Below are 23,776 nucleotides of genomic sequence, written 5' to 3'. Positions count from 1 at the left end.
GCATGTTGCAGCTGTATCTCGAAACATTAAAGGCTATAATTTAAAATAATATGTCATTTTCAAAGCATTTCAGTGTGTCAGCATCTGAACTCCAGAGAACAGAATGGGAGATTTTAAAACAGCTGTCCAAATCAATACTCAACAGTGTGCAACACATTAACAATTAATGTCTGTGTTCAAAGAAATTCTTTGTTGTGTTTTTGTTTTTAAAAGCACCTACAGTATAGTGTTTCTTTGAGCTGGTATCCATGTGCAGCGCCACATGAATGATGAGTGTAATGACCCAGGTGACCAGTCTGTTCAGACTGAACAGTCAGTCTTTCAAAAACACACATCCATAATTCTATTTTTGTGTGCATGTGAGTGAGTGACTTCAAGAACACACTCATCAAGGCACACACATGCATGGCATCTAGCTTTTAAAGGCAACCGCAGAGTGAATCATCGGATCGTTTATTTATGCTTTCAATTGTGCGTTGATTTTTTGTGTCTCATTAGACCTGATCTGTCCTCCTAGATAGGGAGACAGGAGGACGGATGCATTTGATGTTCTGATGTGTGTGCGTCTGCAGCTACGCACACATGTATGTATGAGTGTGTGTACCGGTATGTGCATGGGAGGACAAGGAATGCCAGAGGTTGAACACTGATAATCACACTGAAGTACTGGAATGCTGCTGAAGTGTCGGTGGTAATACTCTCACCCCTGTGGCAATAACAGATTTGCTATTGCACATTTGTGTCGCGCAAGAGTATAAATGTACTTGATGTTTTGAAAAAAGTCACGGCGAGATGAAATCCATTGCATTACATGAGCTATATACTGTAGATAAGCTTTAGTGCTGAGCATTTATGGGGTCATCAGTTTTGAGATGCCTCCTGTTTAGGCCATTCAAGATTTTCCCTCAAAATAAAAATGGATCATCCAAGACTGCAGGGGTGGACGTGGCACATTGGACCGTGACTGACTCCCAAACTACCTAACATGTAGTTAAAATGTGCTTCCCTATGTACATTCACCGGCCACTTTATTAGATACAGCTGTCCAACTGCCCGTTAATGCAAATTACTAATCAGCCAATCACATAGCAGCAACTGAATGCATTTAGGCATGTAGACATGGTCAAGACGATCTGCTGCAGTTCAAACCGAGCATCAGGATGGGGAAGAAAGGTGATTAAAGTGACACTGTTGGTATTTCAGAGTATTTCAGAAACTGCTGATCTACTGGGATTTTCACGCACAATCATCTCTAGGGTTTACAGAGAATGGTCCCAGAAAGAGAGAATATCCAGTGAGCGGCAGTTCTGTGGGTGCAAATGCCTTGTTGATGTCAGAGGAGAATGGCCAGACTGGTTGGAACTGGTAGAAAGGCAACAGTAACTCAAATAACCACTCGTTACAACCGAGGTATGCACAAGAGCATCTCTGAACGCACAACACGTCGAACCTTGAAGTGGATGATCTACAGCAGCAGAAGACCACACCACCCGGGTGCCACTCCTGTCAGCTAAGAACAGAAAACTGAGGCTACAATTCACACAGGCTCACCAAAACTGGACAACAGAAGATTGGAAAAATGTTGCCTGGTCAGATGAGTCTCGATTTCTGCTGCAACATTCAGGCCCATTAGTACCAATTGAGCATCGTGTCAACACCACAGCCTACCTGAGTATTGTTGCTGACCATGTCCATCCCTTTATCACCACAGTGTAACCATCTTCTTATGGCCTACCATGCCATCATGTCATAAAGCGCAAATCATCCCAGACTGGTTTCTTGAACATACTGTAACAATGAGTTCACTACTCAAATGGCCTCCACAGTCACCAGATCTCAGTCCAATAGAGCACCTTTGGGATGTGGTGGAACGAGAGATTCCCATCATGGATGTGCAGCCGACAAATTTGCAGCAACTACATGATGTTATCATGTCAATTTTGACCAAACTCTATGAGGAATGTTTCCAGCTACTTGTTGAGTCTATGACACAAAGGATTAGCGCAGTTCTGAAGGCAAAAGGGAGTCCAACCCGGTACTAGCAAGGTGTACCTGTACCTACTGTAATAAAGTGGCCGGTAAGTGTATGTTTTACACTAAAATGTAAACTTTTTGGACAGCCCCATTTCCAGTGACTCTGACAAAGTTGTAACACCAAATAATCATTGTTTCTAGATTTGGTCTCAGTTTTATAACTTTTACAACTCTAGTATTTTCAGATGCTCAAACCTATTGATTTTTGGGACCAGCATACATGTTATCTAGTGAAACATCTACTGTGAGCATTTAATTCACCAGACACTGTCTTTTCGTTTAGGGCCCCTTTTGTGTGAAACCTTTTAACAAACATTTCATACATGCTGTATATGCCCATCCACACGTTTGAGGTGCTTAAAACAAAGTAAGGAGGCTCTCAGGTGTGATCCAATGGGACTTTTTACGATGTGTTGAGGGTATGTGCTTCTTTAATATTTGGTGTGACCACTAGATCAGCCTCTGCTTCCAAGACAACACCAGCTGACTGCATAGTTTTAAACAGTACTTAACATTTAATTAAACAGCAGGGAGCTGTATTAACTTGCCACAGTTACCTGGATTTAGTGTCTTCTGTCTCTTCCTCTGCTTCCAGATAGACTCCAACCTGGATTGGGAATGAAACTGTAACAGTACCCCATTTTTTCTTGTTCTGACTGAAGATGGTACTTCATAGTTTGTGCCTTTTTTTGGTTGCCATTGTAATGCTGCAAGAAGGACCATTGAATTCCCTCATGATGACGTGCTTAATGAATAAAAATCTGATAATCGTGCACTAATCAGTGCACTATTATCCTGCCCTTCATTTATATTGACATCCTAGTATATTTATTCCATTAATGTGTTAAATATACAATAATATATATGAAATTTCTATGATCATCCATGGCATTGGTTTTTTGGGGCATATTTTTATTTACTTTTTTTTCTTAAATTATTTGGGGCTCAGTAACAAATATAACTTAAATGTACTGCAGTGCAATATTTTATATAAACTATATTTAAGTGCCATGATTTTTAGTTTCTTGCCTGTTTTGGAGACATTCTTCAACACACCTGGGAGACATACTGCGGCGTCATCTGGCTTAATGTGGAGCCTGGGAGTGGTTGGGCGGGTGAATGAGGATGGTTGCTGTACTCACAGAGCTGGCATCTCCTCCCTTCCTTCTTCTCCTGGTTTATCCATTTGCTGCCATGAAAGCCCTTATCTAGTTATCTGCCAACACGTCTGTCCTCTTTTCCCCTTTTGTTCGGTAGACACACAGTATTTTTCCTACTCAGAGTATGATTTGTGAGAGGATATTGTGATGTTTTTGTATGGAAATAATTTAGATGGGATACTAGAGCTAATAGTTACTTGCTGTTTCAGCACTCCAGGTAACACTATTACTATTGGCACTGATTGATCCTACTTGATGACCAGCATTCAGACTTCTCTTCCCTGAAAAGTGATGGGATGTATTTATGTGATTTAAAAAAAATTGATTGATAAAATATCTGGAAAACATGCCGATGAAAAGGCAAATATAAAAACAAATTGTATGTCGTAGGAGCATGTCACTCCATCAGCCTTTTGTTCTTCCTTCCTCTGCCTCTTTTTTATGTATTTTCTTATTTAAAGGTCATATGGCTAGTAAAACAGTGACACAGAGCCTTACTGTGGTTATAATATATGTGCCTGTAGATGTAACTACATAATGTCGCAGTAATGAGCACTGCAGGTCATTAAAGTGAGGGCAGGCATGCGGATGAAGGAAATGTGATTGGGCTTCTGAGGCTTGTTAAGAGTGAGATGATTTTACATCTCTTCTTTTTTGATTTCTCCTCAGGCTGCCAAGCTTCCAATGTCCATCATCATCGTTGGAGTGGGTCAGGCTGAGTTTGACGGTAGGTTCGATTAAATTCATTAGCTGCAGTGATGGTACAATTATTCAGCTAGTTTCATACATGCATGCACAGATGGTGTGTGTACAAAAAAACATATTACAGTAAAAAATGCAATTTCAACGATTTTAATGGTGTTCTGATAATGTTATCTAAATGAATGTCGCTGGTCAAAGATTTCTTAAGCTGTTACTCCAAAGGGTCCAACTTAAAAATGTCCTGATCCCCAGAGTAATACAGAAGTACAAAGAGAGGAGAAGAATTCACATAGAATAGGATGTAAATGCAAAGAAATACACCGTGAGACATGACTGAGATTACTTCTGTAAGATTAGATTTCTTTTACAATTTTCTTTAAAATACTTCTTTTTTCTTAATGTGCTATGGAAATATGAAAACATCAACACCATAAGTTCTAGCGTTAGTGGAGCGACCTTTTACTGGTACTAATTCAGGGAAAGTTGCAATAGGAACTCATCAGGAGGGAAGAGTATGCGTAGGTGGATGCATGCATAATTACAGAAGGACTGGCTGAGGTTAATTGCTGGGTTTACTGTTTGGTGCTGATGATTCTAAATTGCAAAGTCTATGTTAAAGGACTTATTAGTTGATTAAACAGGTTATAAAAACTGTATGGCTCAAGTAATGCTAAAAACGAATGCACCAACACCATGTAAGTGTTTACTTAACCTTGTCTGTGTCTTAAAGTTGACAATTTTTCTGCGCTTTAATGCTGTGTTTGTATGCATAATTTCTTATCTTTCAGCTATGGTGGAACTTGATGGGGATGACATCAGGATTTCATCTCGAGGGAAACTGGCAGAGAGAGATATTGTTCAGGTGATTGCTTTTTAAAGTATGAAAGATTATTTGTTTCTAAACGCAGACACAGATTTTCTCCGTTATTAGAGTTCACATCATAGTTGTGAAGTAGAAAACAAAGACCAGTAAGTTCTCTGTCTTTGAATACCAGCTTTGGAAAGCCATTTCTTTCTCTAATACTTTGACACTTGTATTTTACATTCACTGTTGTGCTGATACATTAAAACACCATCTGTCAGTACAGGTAGATGAGGACATAAATGTGGTTGCTTGGAATTCACATGGGGACAACTATGCAAGATGTTTCAATATATATTGAAACACCTGACGAGCTACTTCAACTACGCTAACCTGTCATCTGTCTCTATCTGTGGTGTCAAATCTTAAGATTTAAAGGTATAGTCAGTAATGTTGGAGAGCTAGCAAGATTTGAAAGTGGCAACTCCTCTAAGCCCCCCCCCCCCCCCCCCCTCCCGCAGCAAGGCCGGTTTTAGGGGGAGGGCAGGGGTGGGCTGTGCCCACCCAAACGTGCATCCTGCCCACCCAATCAAAGTTATGGGGATCCTTTATTTTTTTATAATTTTATTTTTTTATAAATATAAAAAAAATTTAACAGAATATCTGTACCGTTTCTGATTGGGTGGGCACTGCGCATCATTTTTAGACACAACAATGAACGCATACCGCAAAAGTTGTGTCTCGGCGGAGGGACCCGACGTCCCAGCAAAATGAGCACAACAGAGAAGTTCAGAACAGCACACAAAACACACACTGAAGGCTGATCTATGGTTCCGCGTTACACCAACGCAGAATGGTGCGCATCGCTGCGTACCCGTACGGCGTAGGCTACGCGTAGGCGCCGCAGAATCGCACTTTGGCTTTCTTTTTTTAGCCTTTTTAACAGGGCGAGCCGTTACAAGTAACGCGGGAGGTGGTATTTTTGGCTGCGTTTTCTCTGCCATTCTTCAGCAAACGTGACTCGAGTGTGTGAAGTTTTCCGGCAAGATTTTCGACGTGACGAGTGCGCGCATGGGACAGAGGGGGGCGTGAGCGAGACTTAAAATGAAGGCATCTGATTGGTTCTTTCCCCCCCTGCCAATCCTCTGACCAATCCGTGCCACTCGGTGCGCGAAAAACAGATTGGTCAGAGTTTTTACAGGATTAAAGCTGTCAGAGAGGTCGGATATTTTTCTTTCCTTTTTCTGAACACATTATTCACTGGCTACTCTCGGGATGGAAGGACCATTTCACCCAGTATAACAATAAATGTTTTTGAATACGATTATAGACTATACCTTTAAGTAAATGTGTACTGGTCAAACTAGGATGCATTGAATTCTCTGAAGTCTTTTATAGCTGACACAGTACTGACACTAATGGACAGTCCTTTAGCTCCGTTTTTGCTTGGTACATAGATCACTAGATGAGATAGAGTTTGGGCAGTTTACCTCCTGATTTGGCAATAGCCTGCAGGATTTCTTTATGTATTGTGACAAATACAGTTACTCATTTAGCAAATGCTTACAAGCAAGGGACAGCAATCAAGCTATGGTACAGTTGGAGGCCCTGGCATTAAGTGCTAAGTTAATGGAATAAACCCATAAAGAGAAGCATGTTAGGTACCAAAAAATGACCAAGTGCAAGGTAGACTTGTAAAGGAAGTGAATGTAGAGAAGTGCAGTTAGAAGTGTGTTTGAAAAGTTCGGATTTTAGAGGTATCTTCAAGACTTTGTTGAAAGTAGAGTGGGATGTCCTGAACTGATAGCAAGTGACAGAGTGACACCAGTCTGGATTGTCTTGTGTGTAGGGGTGCCATTGCCATACGGTCTTCTCTACAGGAGTATTTCCCAACCCTGGTGCTCAAGACACTGTCCTGCATGTTTTGGATGTGTCCTTGCAGTAACACACCCGATTCAAATTAAGGGATGTCGTTGGCTTGTCATCAAAGTGTGAACAGCTCTGTAAATGACACAGTCGTCTAAAACATGCAGGGCAGCATACCCCTGTAACCAGGGTAGGTAAACACTGTGCTGGAGGAACATAATGATTGGGCAGGAGTATTAGCATTACGGCTAAAGTTTAAATAAAAGGTTGCAGAGCCAGAATTCACTTGGTAGGCAACAGTGATGCGTGGGTAGATTTAAAAATGACACCAACATTTCCCTGCATTAGGAATAATCATGGTCTGCTTTAACCTAAACGTTCAAACATTGATCATCCATCAGGACAACAAAAATTATTAGGGCCCGAGCACTGACAGTGCGAAGGCCCTATTGTATCTGTAGGAATTGTTTTTCTTCCGACAAAAGGAGGGCCTTTTTGCCCCCCTAAACATGCCCCAAAAGTCACTAAATTTTGCACGCAAGCCAGGCCTTGTAAAAAATTTGATATTTAATGGTTTGCATTAATGGGCGTGGCAAATTGGCTCAACAGCACCCCCTAGAAAACTTTGTGCCTCAAGCCCCACAATACGGTTTGACGTACATGCACGAAAATCGGTACACACCTGTATCATGTCGCAACTTAAAGAAAAGTCTCTTGGCGCCATAGCCGAAACCAACAGGAAGTCTGCCATTTTGACTTAATCGTGTAATTTTGGCGCAATTTATGCCATTCCATCGGCAGTTAATACGGCCCGAACCGTAACTGGCACTCAGGTGTGTTATACATCAAAATGTGCGTCTCCATCCTGCGATGACGCGCATTACTTTTCTTAGTCAAAAGCGTTACCGTGGCGACGCTAGACGCCAAAAAGCGCGCCACCCCTTCATCTGATTGGTCCATACAGAAAAACATTTGTGCCTCAAGCCCCACAATACGGTTTAACGTACATCCACGAAAATTGGTACACACCTGTATCATGTCGCAACTTAAAGAAAAGTCTCTTGGCGCCATGGCCGAAACCGAACAGGAAGTCGGCCATTTTGAACATTTTGAATTAATCGCGTAATTTTGGCACAATTTATGCCATTCCTTCGGCAGTTAATACAGTCCGAGCCGCAACGTGCACCCAGGGGTGTTACACATCAAAATGTTCGTCTCGCACTTTCTCTTTCAAAAGCATTACCGTGGCGATGATAGACGCCAAAAAGCGCACACCCCCTTCATCTGATTGGTCCATATTTGATAGTTCCCCAAAAGTCACCAAATTTTGCACGCAAGCCAGGCCTGGCAATAAATTTGATATTTAACGGTTTGCATAATGGGCGTGGCCTAATGGCTCAACAGAGCCCCCTAGAAAACTTTGTGCTCAAGTCCCACAATACGGTTTGACATACATGCACGAAAATCGGTACACACCTGTATCATGTCCCAACTTAAAGAAAAGTATCTTGGCGCCATGGCCGAAACCGAACAGGAAGTCAGCCATTTTAACTTAATCGTGTCATTTTGGCGAAATGTATGCCATTCCTTGGCAGTAAATACGGCCCGAACCGTAATGTGCACCCAGGTGTGTTATACATCAAAATGTGCGTCTCCATCCTGCGACGACGCGCATTAATTTTCTCAGTCAAAAGCGTTACCGTGGCGACGATAGACGTCAAAAAGCGTGCCCCAACTTCATCTGATAAGTCCATATTTGATAGTTCCTACTTTCTGCCATAACTTTTGAAGGGTTTTGACATAAAGACTCGTGGGTGGTGTCATCGGACATGGTTTTGAGTCCTTGAACATAATTGGTGCAAATTAGCCCCGCCCCTTCATCTGATTGGTCAATATTTGATAGTTCCTACTAGGGCTGGGCGATATATCAAGTATAGCCGATGTATCTCGGCTTCTACTCTGTGCGATGTACAAAATGACTCTATCGTGCATATTCAAGTATAAATTTTCACGCATTTTGCTTTTAGCCGCGGGCATTAAATGACAGACTTATCTCCCTCTCTCGTCTCGTCTCTCCTTCTCTGAGACATAAAACAAGCGCACCCTGTCACATACGTCAGTCACGTGCTGTCGTGTGTGCATTATCATTGGCCCCCGACCAGCTGCAGGTGTCGGCGCTGCTGTCCGGGACCGCCGCTCACTTCCACCCCGCTTTAACTTTACTTTAACTTTCCCAAACTCTGCCTGTTTGCGCCGTGAGCTCATCTGCGCGGTTGCTACGCGCGGCGGACTCTTTTCAAAGCTAACCGGTTTAGTAAAGACGGGAGGGATGTTTTCTCCTCGCACGACGCGAACGGCTCTCTGGAGAGCCGAGGAGCCGCTTAGCGCGACACGCGCAGCCGAGCCTTTAGACCGATTTATGGTCCCGCGTTACACTAACGCAGAGCCTACAGCGTAAGTGCGCATCGCCGCGTACCCTACGCCGTAGGTTCTGCGTCGATTTAACGCGGAACCATAATTCAGGCTTTTCTCTTCCAGAACTGAGAAACGTCACCTAGTGTTGCTTAAATGTGGCCGCATGAAATCAATCACTATCACTATATGACGTCATATTTCTAACAATAAGTGAAAGTGATGCAAAGTAAAGGAGGAGCGGATGAAACATTGCAGTCCCTGCACCTACAATTTAATATAAAGGTGCTCTAAGGGGCCCCTGCTGCTCAGAGCAGCTCATCCTGGTAAAACCAGGTAAAACCAGATAAAACCAGGTAAAACCAGGTGAAACCTGGTCATCCTGGTAAAACCAGGACCAAAACATGTTCTTAGCAGATGTTCTTCAGACGGGGAGTCAGAGAGATGCAACGTGCACTTTCTATTTTGAAATTACACTTTTTATGTATCATTTATCATCTATCATCTGAGTAGCAATGAAGAGAAAAACCATATGAGAAGATAACCGGGCCCAAGGATAAGGTGTGCACAGTAAAGATAAAGGATCCCGGCACTGAGCCTTGGGGCACTCCAATAGAGAGGTGATGAGGTATGGACTGCTGTCCTTGCCGTTATACACTTAAGGAGTGCCCTGTGAGATAAGATGCAAACCACAAACTTGCTTTGCCTATGGTCAACCATATCAAAGAAAGCTGAAAGGTCGACTACGGTAAAAACTGAGGCCTGGGACACAGCTTCTGCGGCAACTTCAGCTTCTGCGAAATGCAGACTGGTTTGAGGCGAGGATGGAGATTTTGTGAGAGGACGTCCAGAGCATAATTCATAATATATAATAGAAAAAAAGAGCTAAATCTGAACTACTTTCTTAAATTTTTCTGGGAAAACATTTTATCTCTAATTCTCATTTATCTTATGTCACACACAAATATTCACTGCAACTGATCAGAGCACCTATAAATTGTGGGACCTGCACTATTCAAGTTAGTCAATCAGTCAATGCCACTAACTCTTACTCTCACTGGATATGATTGGAGAACAGGGATTCTGTTTCAATGCCTCTTGGTTGGAATAGACCCAGATCTGAGTAGAGTTATCCAGCCCCATCATCTTCACCTCTACCTAATGTCATATCACGCTGCTTTTACTGTGCCTTGCAAAGCTGTAATACCCATTTTGAAAGGAGGGCAAGCAAAAGAACTTGCTATGAACAGGCCTGTAAAGACATGGTTGAAAAGGGAGCTGTTGTACTTTGTATCTGTGTTATTAAGTTAAAACTTTTATGCCTTTCTTTTTTCCCCCTCAGTTTGTTCCTTTCAGAGATTATATGGACCGGACAGGTAATCACGTGTTAAGCATGGCACGACTTGCGAAAGATGTGCTAGCAGAGATCCCTGACCAATTCATCTCCTATATGAAGAGCCGGGGTATCAAGCCCAACCCTGCACCGCCTCCTTACACACCCCCAGGACACACACACCACCACACACAGATCTGAGCTTCTCTGTGGACTGACAGCATGCAGCAGCCACTCAGAGTCTGGTGGGAATGCTCTACCTCCTGTTTTTTGGTGTAATTAGGAGTGCATACACCAAGGAATGGGAATTGAATTCTGAGCTGTACCCTCCAAATGTCAACTAACACGGTGTCTAGATTTTATTTTTTAATCTTTTTATTTTGTTTCTTTTGTGATATAAATATTTGTAGTCTCTCCTTGAGAGAGACTGATCAAACTTTTCAGGACTTGTTGGTGAAAGCCTTTCAGGCAGTGACTGTTTCACGTCTAATTTGACAGCAGGTCATGTTGTGGTTAAAACTTGTGCCTGTCTGTGGTTGTTTCTCTTGGTGTATCAGGACATGTGAACTTTGACCCAAGCCTTGCTCATCAGTCATTGGTGTGGCCTAATACAGTGACTTTTTAGGCATCTTGTCTATTCTCAAATACGTTTTTATATTCTGGGATTATCTCTATATCTGCTAATACAGCAGCTATGATGCTTTTTAAGCAAGTAAATGTTTCTAAAAGCATGTTGTATGAATTTTAATTCCCACGTCCCAGTATTATTTTCATATTTTTCATAAATGCTTATGAAAAGCACAAACCTATCTGTATAGCCAGAACAGCATTTGATTCTACCAGGTTAATCATGTTCTATCCTTCTGAGTGCTGCTATTCATTCAATCATTTTGAAAAAATACTAATTTATTCACGCTGGTCAAATATTTTTGCACTGCAGCCATGTCTTGCGGCCATGATATTATATTTAACATTGACGACAAAGGTTGCTATTAATGTTATTTTTCAAAACAAATAACCATTAACCACAGATGAAAATGCAAATACGGATTATTAAGTAATTTATGTATAATTACCTTTATTTGTCTCTCCAAACAACCTTCGTTTTCATTTTTTTAAATCAGAAGAAGTGATAAAGGAAAGAGGGAGGTCATTCTCTAAACATAATATAAAATACATGAAGATAAATACATTTCTTTATTCGTTAGCTGGATTCCAAAACAGACAAAGGGATGTTGAATCTTCCAGGCTCACTGTGTGGTAAATACTTAAAGGCAGTCTGGAGAAATATCATTGCATGGTAATTGCATGGGGTCCTATGTCAAAGTATGACCATATATGAGTTGCTATTTTATACGGATAAACTGGAACACAGCAGAGTTTAGGTCAGTCAGGTGGATTATAACTAATTTGTAAGCCCAAATCCTGTTATTTCAGCCTTGATTCAGATTCAGAAAAACTTTATTTATCCCCGAGGGGCAATTGCAATTGATACCTAAGACACTACCTATGGAGCCAAGACATTTCTGCTGAACCTCTGGCTGTCACACATCAGCAAAAACATGACTTCCACGGTCATAAATCCCTCCCTAGAGATTTTCATTTTATACAGCCCTGCCCCTCCTGGACAATATAACAGGTTTCTGGTGGCAAAACTGGTCTCCAGAGGCTCAAAAGGTTTGGTTATAACATTGGTTATGTCAGGTTGTTTGTTTTTTTTTTTTGCATGTGTAAATCACGTTGGCAATCTATTTGTGCCAAAGAGTAAACAGGGATCTGTTCTGTGATAATAATTAGTTTTCCTCACTGTAGCCTGGCATGATGTTACACCTTCATTAACACAGATTGCAATATGAGATGCCATCTTTTAAAAGGATGCAACATTAACTATGTTGCTGGGAAGTAGAAAAGAGAAATTAGAGGAAGTTTGATGGAATAGGTTTTTAGATTTTAAGAGTTTGGATACACTGATTTTTTTCTTTCTTTTTGTTCTTCTTTTACGTTACTGGTAACTCCAATGTCATTTTTGAGTGCTACTTTAAGAACAAATAAATGTACAAATAGTTGTCATAAAGAGGCAGATCAAAAGTCATACCACTTTGAGTAATGGATCTGAGTTTTAGACCATCGGGTGAATAAAATTTTAATGGCCTGAGATGCATTACGTCTCACTATCAGCTTCATGGGAAAAAGATGTTGCGGTGCTCTGTTTTGCTGCATTTAATCAGCAGAGTAAAAACGTATGGCAAGGGTCCTGATGCATTGATTTGTGACAAATAGGGTGCCTGAATAAAGAGAACAAGTAAGAGAATATTACCGAACATCATACTTAAAGAACATATCATAAACATTCAGTAAAATGTCATTATTTATGTTCTATGCAAACGCATTCCCTAACAAAACTCCTTGATTCAAAACAAGGGGAATACTTTCTACAAATAAAGCTGTATTTCCTATATTTTGTATGTTATAATATCACTGAAAATAAAATATCACATTGTCAGTATTATTGGTAGACAGAATATTCCTGGCAGGGCACTGGGGAGGAAGAAGAAAGAAGAAGAAAGAAAATGTTATTGTTAACAGCAAAGAACAGACATTAGGTGTTCAGCTGGGCTCGTAAAAAAACATTGTTAGTGTCCAAGCTTTAGATGATACATTATCTTCATCATAAATATTATACTTCAGGCTTGATATTTAATGACACCCCATAGGAGGGCAAAAAAAAGGGGTAGGTGGTCCATGGGATAAAGATGTTTCATTTTTACCTGTCTTCTTGAGCACAAGGTACGCAATCAGTTCAATTTGTTTAAAATATAATTAAAAAAGTCAGGATCAATCAAAGGATCAATCAAGAGTACATACAAATTTGTATGACAATTTTAACTGAGATGATCCAGTTTAGAAATTATTCACTTTTCATTTTCATCTCATTCTAGGTCCAAAGTTGGGTTGTTGTTTTTTTTTGTTTTTTTTTATTCTTGCTTGGCAGGGGAAACCAGTCTTGGCACCATTTTTAGCCTCACTTGCCTGCTCATTTTAGAAATGACAGTGTTATGTCAGACTAACACTGAATTACCTCAAGAAGTTGTCATAAACTCACTAGATCTATTTTCCATTTTATGTATTTATTTTTGGTGGGAGAGGAAAATCTATTCACATGGGAACTGTAATACTTGCCAAATTTGAGTACCATCAGGTTAAAAATTCATTTTTTGTGATGGTAGTGGTTCTATTTCTTTTATTATATCATTCTATTACATGATATCTGCTCTTAATGAGTTAAATAACTAGCATTACCATGGAAACGCTGCTTATGGAACATATTTATTTGGTCACTGAGGTCTCACAAACGCCCTAATTCAAATAATGCAGGTCTGGGTGATCAGTGAAAGCTAATTTCTAATTAGTCTCTACATCCAACAATATAAAAACAAGATAATTGCGATAATATTGATATTCTGCTTTATTATAATTTGCAGTGGTTCAGTGTTACCAATCAGAGCATCCTTTACTCTTTGAATTGGTTTACAAAGTACTCTTTCTATTTTTTCATCAATCTGACTCACACAGCAGTAAACATGTTTGGCAATTCTATGGGTCATCATAGTTTAATTAGGTGTATTACTCATTAATCATTTCTCTAGTTTTGTTCCTTGTTCAACCTTCATACTGCTCATTTTGAAAGACTGTAAAGACTAACGTTTTCTTATTATATTAAATTGACAAAGCAATGAAGAAGCAGGATTTGTTTCAGCTTAAAAGCCTCTGTTGAAGTGCTTCATGTAGCAAACTATAAAGGCCTTAATGATTTGAAAAGCAGTCACTCCATCATCCATCACGCCATACCATTTAGTTGTGAAGTGAAAAGCTCTTGAGATGGATGAGGATGATTCATCGGTGCAGGAGCGAATATCCATCAGTGCTTGTCAATACAGTGAACAGTGAATGGGTTCATTTCTTGGCTGATTCTGCTGGTGTAAAAGTTGGTATGCATATACTGTAGATGCCATCAGAAGTGTAACACCCTATACTGGAAGAAGTTCACCTTCACATTTTTGATTTTCTTCTGTCAGGAAACAGAAAGCTTTCAGGAAGTTATGAAAGGTAACAAAGTCAGTTTGGCTGGTTCCTCCAAAGGACTGTCATCCATGAAAGCAGAGTGTAAATACTGCCTCGTACTTTCATTTAGACTAGGGAACTCGTTTAAAACTTCTGATGATTACTTTGGATCACAATAAAACTTTACATTTAAGCATGAAACAGTCATGATTGGTTTCAGTAAAGTTCCTTTTAACACTCCCCTTCATCAAGGTAAGCATTTTACATTTTAAAAAAGCTTTCTAACCGAACACGCTGAAATCCTTGAAGGCAAACATCTCCCATGAGCCATTAACACTTAATCTTCACGATGACTGCCTCTTGTAACTCTTTAAAACCTTCTTCTTTTTTTTTTTTTACAATATTACTATTGCATTGAAAACGTTACTTGATTATTTTGGAAACTTGACAAGCCATTGCCCTTGTTATGTAACTCTTTCAAGCCCTGATTTCTTAGTACGTTAACTGACTGCATGTTTTCTTCAGTTCCAGTCAGTAAAACACTGCCAGCGTGTGCGGGGAAAAGAGGGCACATCAAGATGAAGCTATGTGAATTTCTGTGCTGAATGTGGCAGAAACAATGGACTGTATGTCTTTTCTCCTGTGCCTGGTCCCTGAAACAGTTTCTGTCTCCCCAGTGGTTGAAAAAAGAGGAAAAAAAAAAGAAAAAAAACTGTAGCTATTTTGCATGTTACAGTTGACACTTTTTTCCTTCTGTGTTTATTATTTTGGTATAATTTCACCATTTCTTTCTTATTGTTTAAATATCTTCAGTTTATAGGTTTGCATGACTCCCTACTTTATATTTTGAGGGTTTTTAATGTACATGATTATTGTCATATGGTCATATGGTGGGTTGTGAAATGCTTTGTATTGGATTGCCTTAAATTAAAATTATTTAAAAAAAATGACTACTTTTATTAAAAAAAAAAACAACAACAACAACATTGAGAGTTTACTTTACTGTCGCAGAAAAATTATGAGATATATTTATTCCTACAGTTGGATTTAATTGGATTTACTATTTTACAAATTCTTCTCAGAGATGAAATATTTTGAATTGATGCTAATACCGTCACCGTGGGATTTTAACACTGCAGATGGGATTTACTCTTTTCTATCTTGGTTATTAAAGGTACCTAAGGGTACTAAGGTTATTAAAATTACTTCAATAGTTAAAATCGCCTCATCATTGACCTTTAGTATGATGAAGGCTTTTTGCTAACATGAGTAACAAGAGTGGAGCTCCACTTCTGAACAGGCTGCAGCCAGACCAGGGGTGAAAACAGACCAAAACCAGTCACAGCAGCACTTTCAGTGAGAAGAAACATATGGGCTCATGTTATACCATTTTAAACATCACAGTATCTCTTTTTTAACTGCATTCTGAAAGGCTTTCTATTACTATTCTCAGAAATATGTCCCCTGGTTCATTCATGATCCCCCAAGAGAAAAGTATGTCTTAGAAAGATTGTCTGTAAAACTAACTGAACATTAAGCCTTGCAGGAGGGCTACTAACTGTGTCATCCATGTGTCACAGCCCGGCTCATAGGCAGCGACAAGGAGGGAGACGAGACGAGGATGACGGTATAACAAAAGGAAATTTATTAACAAAAGATAATGAACTAAGATAAGTCAGTAATCAGTAGTATGAGCATGTATGAATGTGTGGCAAGAACAACCAAAATCCAAACAGCAGTGGCCGTGCCCAACCAGACCAGAGAGAGAGAAGACAAGCAGGAGTGAAGCCTTTTAAAGAGAGACCCACACCGGGCCCAGGTGTGGGTCATCAGCTAATCAGGCGACCTCTCCACCCTGCTTCCTGCAAAGGAAAAACACAGCAGCAGAAAAGGCAGGGACAATTAGTGGATGGAGGGGTCGTCACACATGGTACAACTTGTATGAACAATTTACAGATTATGGACAATTATCCTCAACCAATGTCATCAAAAGCACCGTCTACAGCATGCTGAGAAACTACACCCAAGTTAATGGTTACGGTAGGTCCAACAAGAAATCAAATCACTTTCACCCCTGCGTAGAATCCATTTTGCTCATGTACGTGCCCCAGTATTGATCAGCTGTTCCTGTAAAATCTGAAAATGTTTAAAAAGGTAATAAATCAGGATGATTTTGAAAATATATCAACAAGCAAAGAATAAGTCAAATGGATATGGCCTGACCTAATTTCCCATCACTATGTAATAATGCATTACAATCATTTTCTACAATCTTTAATATTAGAATTTTATATGGAGTGAATATTTTATGCTAGCCTTTGGTTGACAGCACATACGCAGAAAAGTGAGGATAAAGGGAGATAACATATGATGGAGCAAAATATTTAGATCCTTCAGGTAATCCCTGTTCACAGCAGCTGTTAATGGTTATTATGTCACATGGTGGCAGAGACACTGGGCTCAGTTACCAATAACACGGTTGTAGTTTGGAAAAAGATTAAAAGGTGTACAATCTTTCCTTTTTTTATAAATGAAAACCAAGAATGAATAATGAGGAAAAATGACAAATGTTCTTGAATCTACACAGAGCATAATATCCCATTGAAGAAGAAGCAGCAGTAGTTCAGCACCTGGCAACCTCAGCTGTCAGTCTGGTCTCAATTATCAGGTTACAAGTCATGTCTCAGGAAAACTTCTGTGATTAGGACATCTTGAGCTGTTGGACATCGATCATGTCCCAGGGATCAGGTGAAAAGGTGTCGTATCTCAGGAAATATGGGGCCACCTCCTTGTCAAATGTAGCGAGCACAATAAAACATCTTCATGTGCACGTTTGTGAATACGTTTTTATTTCCTAACCTACAAAAAGTGCCTGCTTGCAAATAAGTCCTGAGTCATGCGCACTAAGATTAACTTTTTTTTATTTCAAATGGCCTGGACTCCAGTTTGAGCTCATTTGCTTAATCTAAAAGGATTTTCTCCGCTCCTGTTGGATTCTTGTGAGACGGCTGTGTTAAAATTCAACTCGGCCAATGGGATGATCTGACATCACCCAAACAACTCATCACTGCCTCCTTGCAGGTGTGCCTGCTTTGCTTCTCTGAATTTCCTACAGAAGATAGATCGTAAACTGTTCAGCAAGTCATTGGGCAGCAAGAATTTCAAGTGACAAATATCTTATAATTATTCAATAACTGTTATATGCATATCTGCATGTCAATGTTTATTATGTTCAAAAATACAAACACCATACCACTTTATTAATACACCTGGTATACTGACATTAAGTGGCCGGTGAGTGTACAGTGGATATAAAAGGTCTGCACACCCTCTCAAAATTGCAAATCTTTTAAAATATAAAAGAAGAGTTAACTTAAATGTTAGAATTGTCAAATGTGACACATGGGAGCTCCCAATAAAAAGTAAATACATAAAAACAAATGTTTCTTTAAAAAAAGGAGAAAAAAAAAGTTTAATAATTATAGGACTTTTTAAGTAAAAAAAAAATGTAAGAACAAACTTCCAATGCCGTGACTGCACACCCTTTCAGAATGGAGGCCCTGACTGTGTCAACCATTCACATTCAGAAGTAGGCCTGTTGGTAAAAGGCTCACACTCCCCATCCTAATCCTTAAAACCAGATTAAAGTCAGCTGGTGGTACTTTTCTGAATGTTTAAGGTTGCAATCTGCTGAGAGACACGTGCAAAACATGCACAACTTAATTATTTAAATCACTCATGAGTAGGATATAACATAATAACTGAGGGCACTGAATGTACCATGAACCACTTTCGAACCATCATCAATCAGTGGACAAAATGTGGCATCACAGAGCGACTAAAAAGATCAGGCTGACACTTCAAGATTGATGAGCAGGAAGCTTATCTGGGAGGCTACCAAGGGGCCATTAGCAACACTGAAGGAACTCCATGAGTTTTTGGCAGGTACAGGTCAGTACCTGCTGTCTCTACCATCTCCTGTATGATGCACAAGTCGGGGCTGTAAGGTAGGTTAGCAAGACAGAATCTGTTTCTTGCTAAAAAAGAATATGCAAATCCATTTGAAATATGCCAAATAAATTCATTCGGTGACTGTAAAGCATGTGGGGAAAATTATGTAATGGTCTGAAGTTACAAGTGTTGAATGTTTTGGGCCTTAATTGTAAAGCCAAAACAGAGCATCATCCATCATACTAACAGTAAAGCATGGCGTTGGCAGCATTATGCTTTGGGTCTGCTTTTTTGGGGCTGCTACTGGGCTTGGGGCACTAGCCAAGATAGACCAAGATATTTTTCCACAAAACCTTCTGTCTCTCAGTAGGCCAGAGGACAACTCAAATAAGTATTCAGAGGTAAAGCCCTTATGTAATGTATAATGATTAAGTAGTGTTATAGCACAACTACATCGTATTAGTGTGGCCAAAAACAGCTGGAAACTACATTTTGGTGACTTTAGATTGGCCAGCTGTCACATCTAGCACTGTCAGAGACATGGAAATGCACAATAAGTGTTTTCATTACACTTTATAAATAAAGTGGATTATCGAAAAGGTTTATTCAATGTTTCGGAGTTCGTTTTTTTTTTTTTTTTATTAGAGCAAAAGCTGCTTCCATAAAGTATTAGTTGGGAGGAGCGTGATGATGAGGTTCTTCTGAGACAACTTTACTCTAGATGAGTGAGGCCTAGTTTTCGTGGCAGACAGCTGAGCATGTCCAAATGACTGGCATTTACATGATAGATGACTTTCCATCTGATCCTTGAGACGTGAGGATGTCCTAATATGTTCACCGTATTGTTTTTCATCCGCCAGCCATGCAGTCAGTAATTACTTTTCAAGCAAAACAAGCTATTCATTGTTGCTTTTCATTCATCACTCTCAGTATTCCTTTGAAAATGTATACAAGTTTTTAAAAATCTCAAAACTGGAGTCCCTCTTAAGTTCGAGCCAACAGTGTAGAGTACATGTTTGGCCCTGCTATTTAAATGCAGGCTGTACACATTTGGACACATTTAAAACAATAGTAACAATAAATGACAATGCACTTAAAATTGACTATTGAAAATCAGGCATTGCTTTACAATCCCGGTTCAAGAGAATGATTGAACAATAAACAAAAAAACAACAACAACCAAAAAACAAATTAAATTGATCTGGACCAAAAAGTTGATACCCTCAACTTAACCCTAAAACGTAACTCAACCTTTCTAGAAATTGCAGTCAAGGGATTTCTGCAACTCTCAATAAGACTTGTGCACCTGTATTTTTTTCTAGTGGTACCAAATAATTTGTCAAACCAGTTTCAGTACCTTGATATGTAATGATTAATTTGAACCACAATTAAAAGCAGTGTCGGATATCCATTAGTCAGTTATCATTAAATATAATGTATCATTACTTTTGTCAATTTCAAATTATTTCAGTAACTATTGTAGGTTTTTCTTTATTTAATGGAATAAAATCAACATTTTTTTCCCCCATGTTTGTACATCTGCTATAATTGCAGACTCGTTAATAAAATGTGAAAAAATTGGATTTGTAAGTTCTACTAAAGATTTTGTTACAAAAAAGTTACCCAGCGGTATGGTTGGGTGGAAAGCTAAAAATGTTTTCAGTTTGTTTGTAAGTGTTACACAAGCGTGTCTCATTTAAATTATTCAGTTTGCATCTCAGCAGTCTGCTGCGGGGGTGGTGGTAGTGACAGCTGTCAGAAATCAAATCAAGCCCAAAACAGAGTGTGAACCAACGCTGCTGCTGCTCTCAACATAGCTGGGAGCGTTCTTACTCCAGAAAATATCTAGTTGTCACATGAACAACATCATGCATTCACAATTCACAGACTGTTAATTCCCCGTCGAAGTAAAGTACTAATTAAAACACCCACTTGAGTCATCTCTGAAAAGCGTGGCACTCACCTTTACTGACTATACTTTTCAAGAGGGATTTAAGGTCTGAAGGAGATACACTTGAACATCTTTTGGTGTTTTCTCTATATGAGGAAAAAAGATTGGGGAACAAGTCATTTCAAAGTTTTGGCATGAACTTTTGCAGGAGTTACCACGCCATATCATTCGAGATGACTCAGTAGTGTCAGACAGACTGACACTACTGAGTGAAAAAAATTATCCAAACAAATACTGCTATTTCAATACTGCTGTGGCATGGAAATCCTTTTGTAGTGTGAGTGCCTCAGTGGTAAAAACCAGTCACAATGATCGTTTTATATATCTCAGAGATAATACATTCTACTTTAGAAAGACCTTGGGATGCACAAAGTAAAGTATGCAACTACTATCATCGACCATTTCAGCTTAAATCCCTCTTGCAGAAGTAACAACCTATAATGTAATAATGGCTCATAATGTAATAACAGCTCATAATGTAATAACTTAAATGTCATAAAAGTTCATAATGTAATAATCGGCTAATAATGTAATAAAATCATGAGCGCATAACAAAATAACGGCTTTGCGCATAATGTAATAACTTATTACATTATGAGCCTTACTGGCGCCGCTCATAATGTAATTACAGCTCATAATGTAATAATGGCAAAAAGTGTTGCATTATCATCATTTTTACCTCAGCCATTCCTGCAGGGGTGGAAGGAAATGCTTTCACCTCTGTGTGTGTCTGTCTATCTGTCAGCAGGATCACAATTTCTGCGACACGTGGTGGCGCACTGGCCAACTTAGATGCCATATAACTCCGCCCCCAATACGCGGCGGGCCACATTAACAGGAAGAGAGGCCTAATTGTTTAACGCATCATCCCCAATAGGTCAAGTCCATGGTATAAAGGTCACAATATAGCACACACTGACAACAAGAATGGACTTATTGGCAGAAGTCTGTGTTTGTGTTTGACTATGATTTGTACATAGGTGTTGCTACAGTAACCAACTCAAAAGCTGGCAGGACAAGAGGGTGGATTAGGGAAGGAGGGGGGCTGTAGTTCATGTAATCTAAAAAAGCATTTTATTTGTTTACTATTGCTACAATAAATGCAGGACACAATAACTTCTACAATAAAAACACATTTAAGATTAGTCTTTTCAAATAAGTGAACACTATTTCCTTCCATACAACCTGATGAGGTCCTTCCAGTCAAAATGTTGCTGTTTTTTTATTGTTAGTATTACTGCCAATTTAAAGTTATGGGTCTACGATATTCAGTTGTTGTTTTTTTTAAAAGGCACCTCCCCCCCTCTGTGCTCTGGCTCACATGATGCTCCCACCTCCGACCCCACCCCGGTCGGGATGACGACTGTCCAATCACTGACATTCGGCCCGAACGGCGCCTATTGGTTGGCTTCTTTGCAGGATTACGGCAGCTAGAAGAATTTTTTTTCTCTGGTTCTTTTGCTTATCATATTTCATAGGTAACACTATTGGGCCATAACAACCTTCTAAATGATTTTAATAAAAACGTACAATATGTAAAATCGTAGAGCCTAGCTTTAATAAAGACTTTTAAGCATTATTTTCCTACTACTTACATTAAATAGCCTACATGATACAAGCAGCATAACATATTCATTCAATTTACTTTATTTTGGAACTTCTGCAAGAATGAGAAGTGCATTTAAGAACCATGTAAAAACAATGAACCAGCTCAAACTGTCAGGGTTTGACATTTCCCTCAGTTTGAGTTTGTTCTGTCCCTCCTGTTTCCCATCTGCCCTGATTGTCTGCACCTGTGTCTCGTTATCCCCTGTGTATATCTGGTCCAGCCCCCGGGTCTCACACTCAGAAGGCACGCCGATTTTTTCCAGTGGCCAGCCGCGGTACTGCAACAAAAAATCCCATGTGGCCCAGAAAGCTAGTAAAAAATAGTAAAAGAGAAGCCTCTAAAACTGTTCACAGGACACCTCCAGCTGTAATCACCGGCAATTACTAATCTTTGTATCCTATATTTTTAAGTCATGGACTTTATATCCGTCAAAACTGTTTTATAACGGCAAGAAAAGTCAAAGAAAAGTCTCTTTCTGGGCGTGACGTCACGGCTGACGTCACAGCCTTGTCCGTGCATTCCACGGATGTATTATATTAATATATATTATGTAATTATATTATATTAATACACTAATAATATATGTAATACTTTAATAATATACATGAATTAATATATTATATTAATACATATTATATTAATATTCGCGTCATTGCCCCGGGGCATGATGGGAGGCCCCAGAGCATCATGGGAGGTGACTCAACTGCGCATACTCTATGGGCCGCATAAAGCGGAAGTAAACCCGGAAGTCAGGAACTTTTTCGGCGTATGCTCTGGCTGAGCAAACTCCATTGAAATGAATGGGCGGCCATTTTCGATCTCCCATCCAGTTCTATAATACATCCATGATCTGGTCTTGTCTTACCCCTGCTCCCTGCTGGTCCGTACTGTTTGCTCCCTCCATGTCTCAACCCTAGTTTTGGATTCCTGTTTTTTGTTCAGCCTTTTTTGATCCTGCACAGCAGCGCTTTTGGTTTTGGTTCAATAAACCCAGTTTTTGGCTCCTGCTCTCCTGCATTTGGGTCCTCAACACAACCACACTGTGACACAAACGTTCTTAAAATGTAAACACAGCCTGTAAGATACCCAAGTAAAGACATAAGTCCAAATAAATTCAACTAAACAATATGCATAAATAATTGTTACGTCCCCATAGGCATAAGGGCGTGAGGGGAGTAACACAGATGGGACCCGAAGGATAAAATAGGAGGAGACCAATGCTTCAACAGAGCCATGGCGCATTTATTAAGAACAAACAAAACATAAAGCGGGCTCCCCCCCACTAGGAGAGCCGATCAGCTGGTCTGTCGGACTTCAACCACAGCAGACTGGAGAAACCTGCCACACACACGGCTTCGTCACACACAAAGGCCCACACAGAGGCAGAGCAGAGCAACCACACACACACACAAACAGACACAGAGGCCACAGGGCCGTAACAATAATACATAACTATAAATTATAGTTGCCAACAAAAATCAAGTCCAGGAAGCTGCATTTGTCAGTGACTGTGCCAGTGTTCACTCAGATCCAGGTTTAACAATATAATGGGATTAAAAAAAAACAAAAAAACGTTACTTCTTCCAATGAATATCTTTAATATCCATCTATCGATCCATGCTCTAATCCCTCCTATTAAATAATACTTGGTTTCACTAATTTAGTTTACTAATGCGCTGAAACCCATGCTGTTTGCTTTATTTGCACCTTTAAATTATGATAATGCAGCTGTTTTCTCACAATATGAGCCATTATTACATTATGAGCTGTTATTACTTTATGAGCGGCGCCAGTAAGGCTCATAATGTAATAAGTTATTACATTATTACATTATGCGCAAAGCTGTTATTACATTATTCGCTCATGATTTTATTACATTATGAGCCGATTATTA

General features: G+C 39.6%; 1 protein-coding gene across 2 annotated transcripts in view; it reads left to right on the top strand.

Annotated features, from left to right (window-relative positions):
- The window catches only part of cpne5b (copine Vb), a 178,523-nt gene extending 163,235 nt beyond the window's left edge, over window positions 1-15,288 (top strand). For both annotated transcript variants that reach the window (XM_061727693.1, XM_061727692.1), the window contains 3 exons: window positions 3,864-3,921; window positions 4,685-4,758; window positions 10,319-15,288. In XM_061727693.1, the coding sequence (XP_061583677.1) occupies window positions 3,864-3,921; window positions 4,685-4,758; window positions 10,319-10,510 (324 nt within the window). In that variant the 3' untranslated portion in view covers window positions 10,511-15,288. The remainder of the gene's footprint in view (window positions 1-3,863; window positions 3,922-4,684; window positions 4,759-10,318) is intronic.
- Window positions 15,289-23,776: the final 8,488 nt, after the last annotated feature.

This window comes from Cololabis saira, chromosome 8, assembly GCF_033807715.1.
Source record: "Cololabis saira isolate AMF1-May2022 chromosome 8, fColSai1.1, whole genome shotgun sequence".
NCBI lineage: Eukaryota > Metazoa > Chordata > Actinopteri > Beloniformes > Belonidae > Cololabis > Cololabis saira.
Note: the sequence above shows the minus strand (reverse complement) of the source record. Positions and strands in the feature narration are given on the sequence as shown.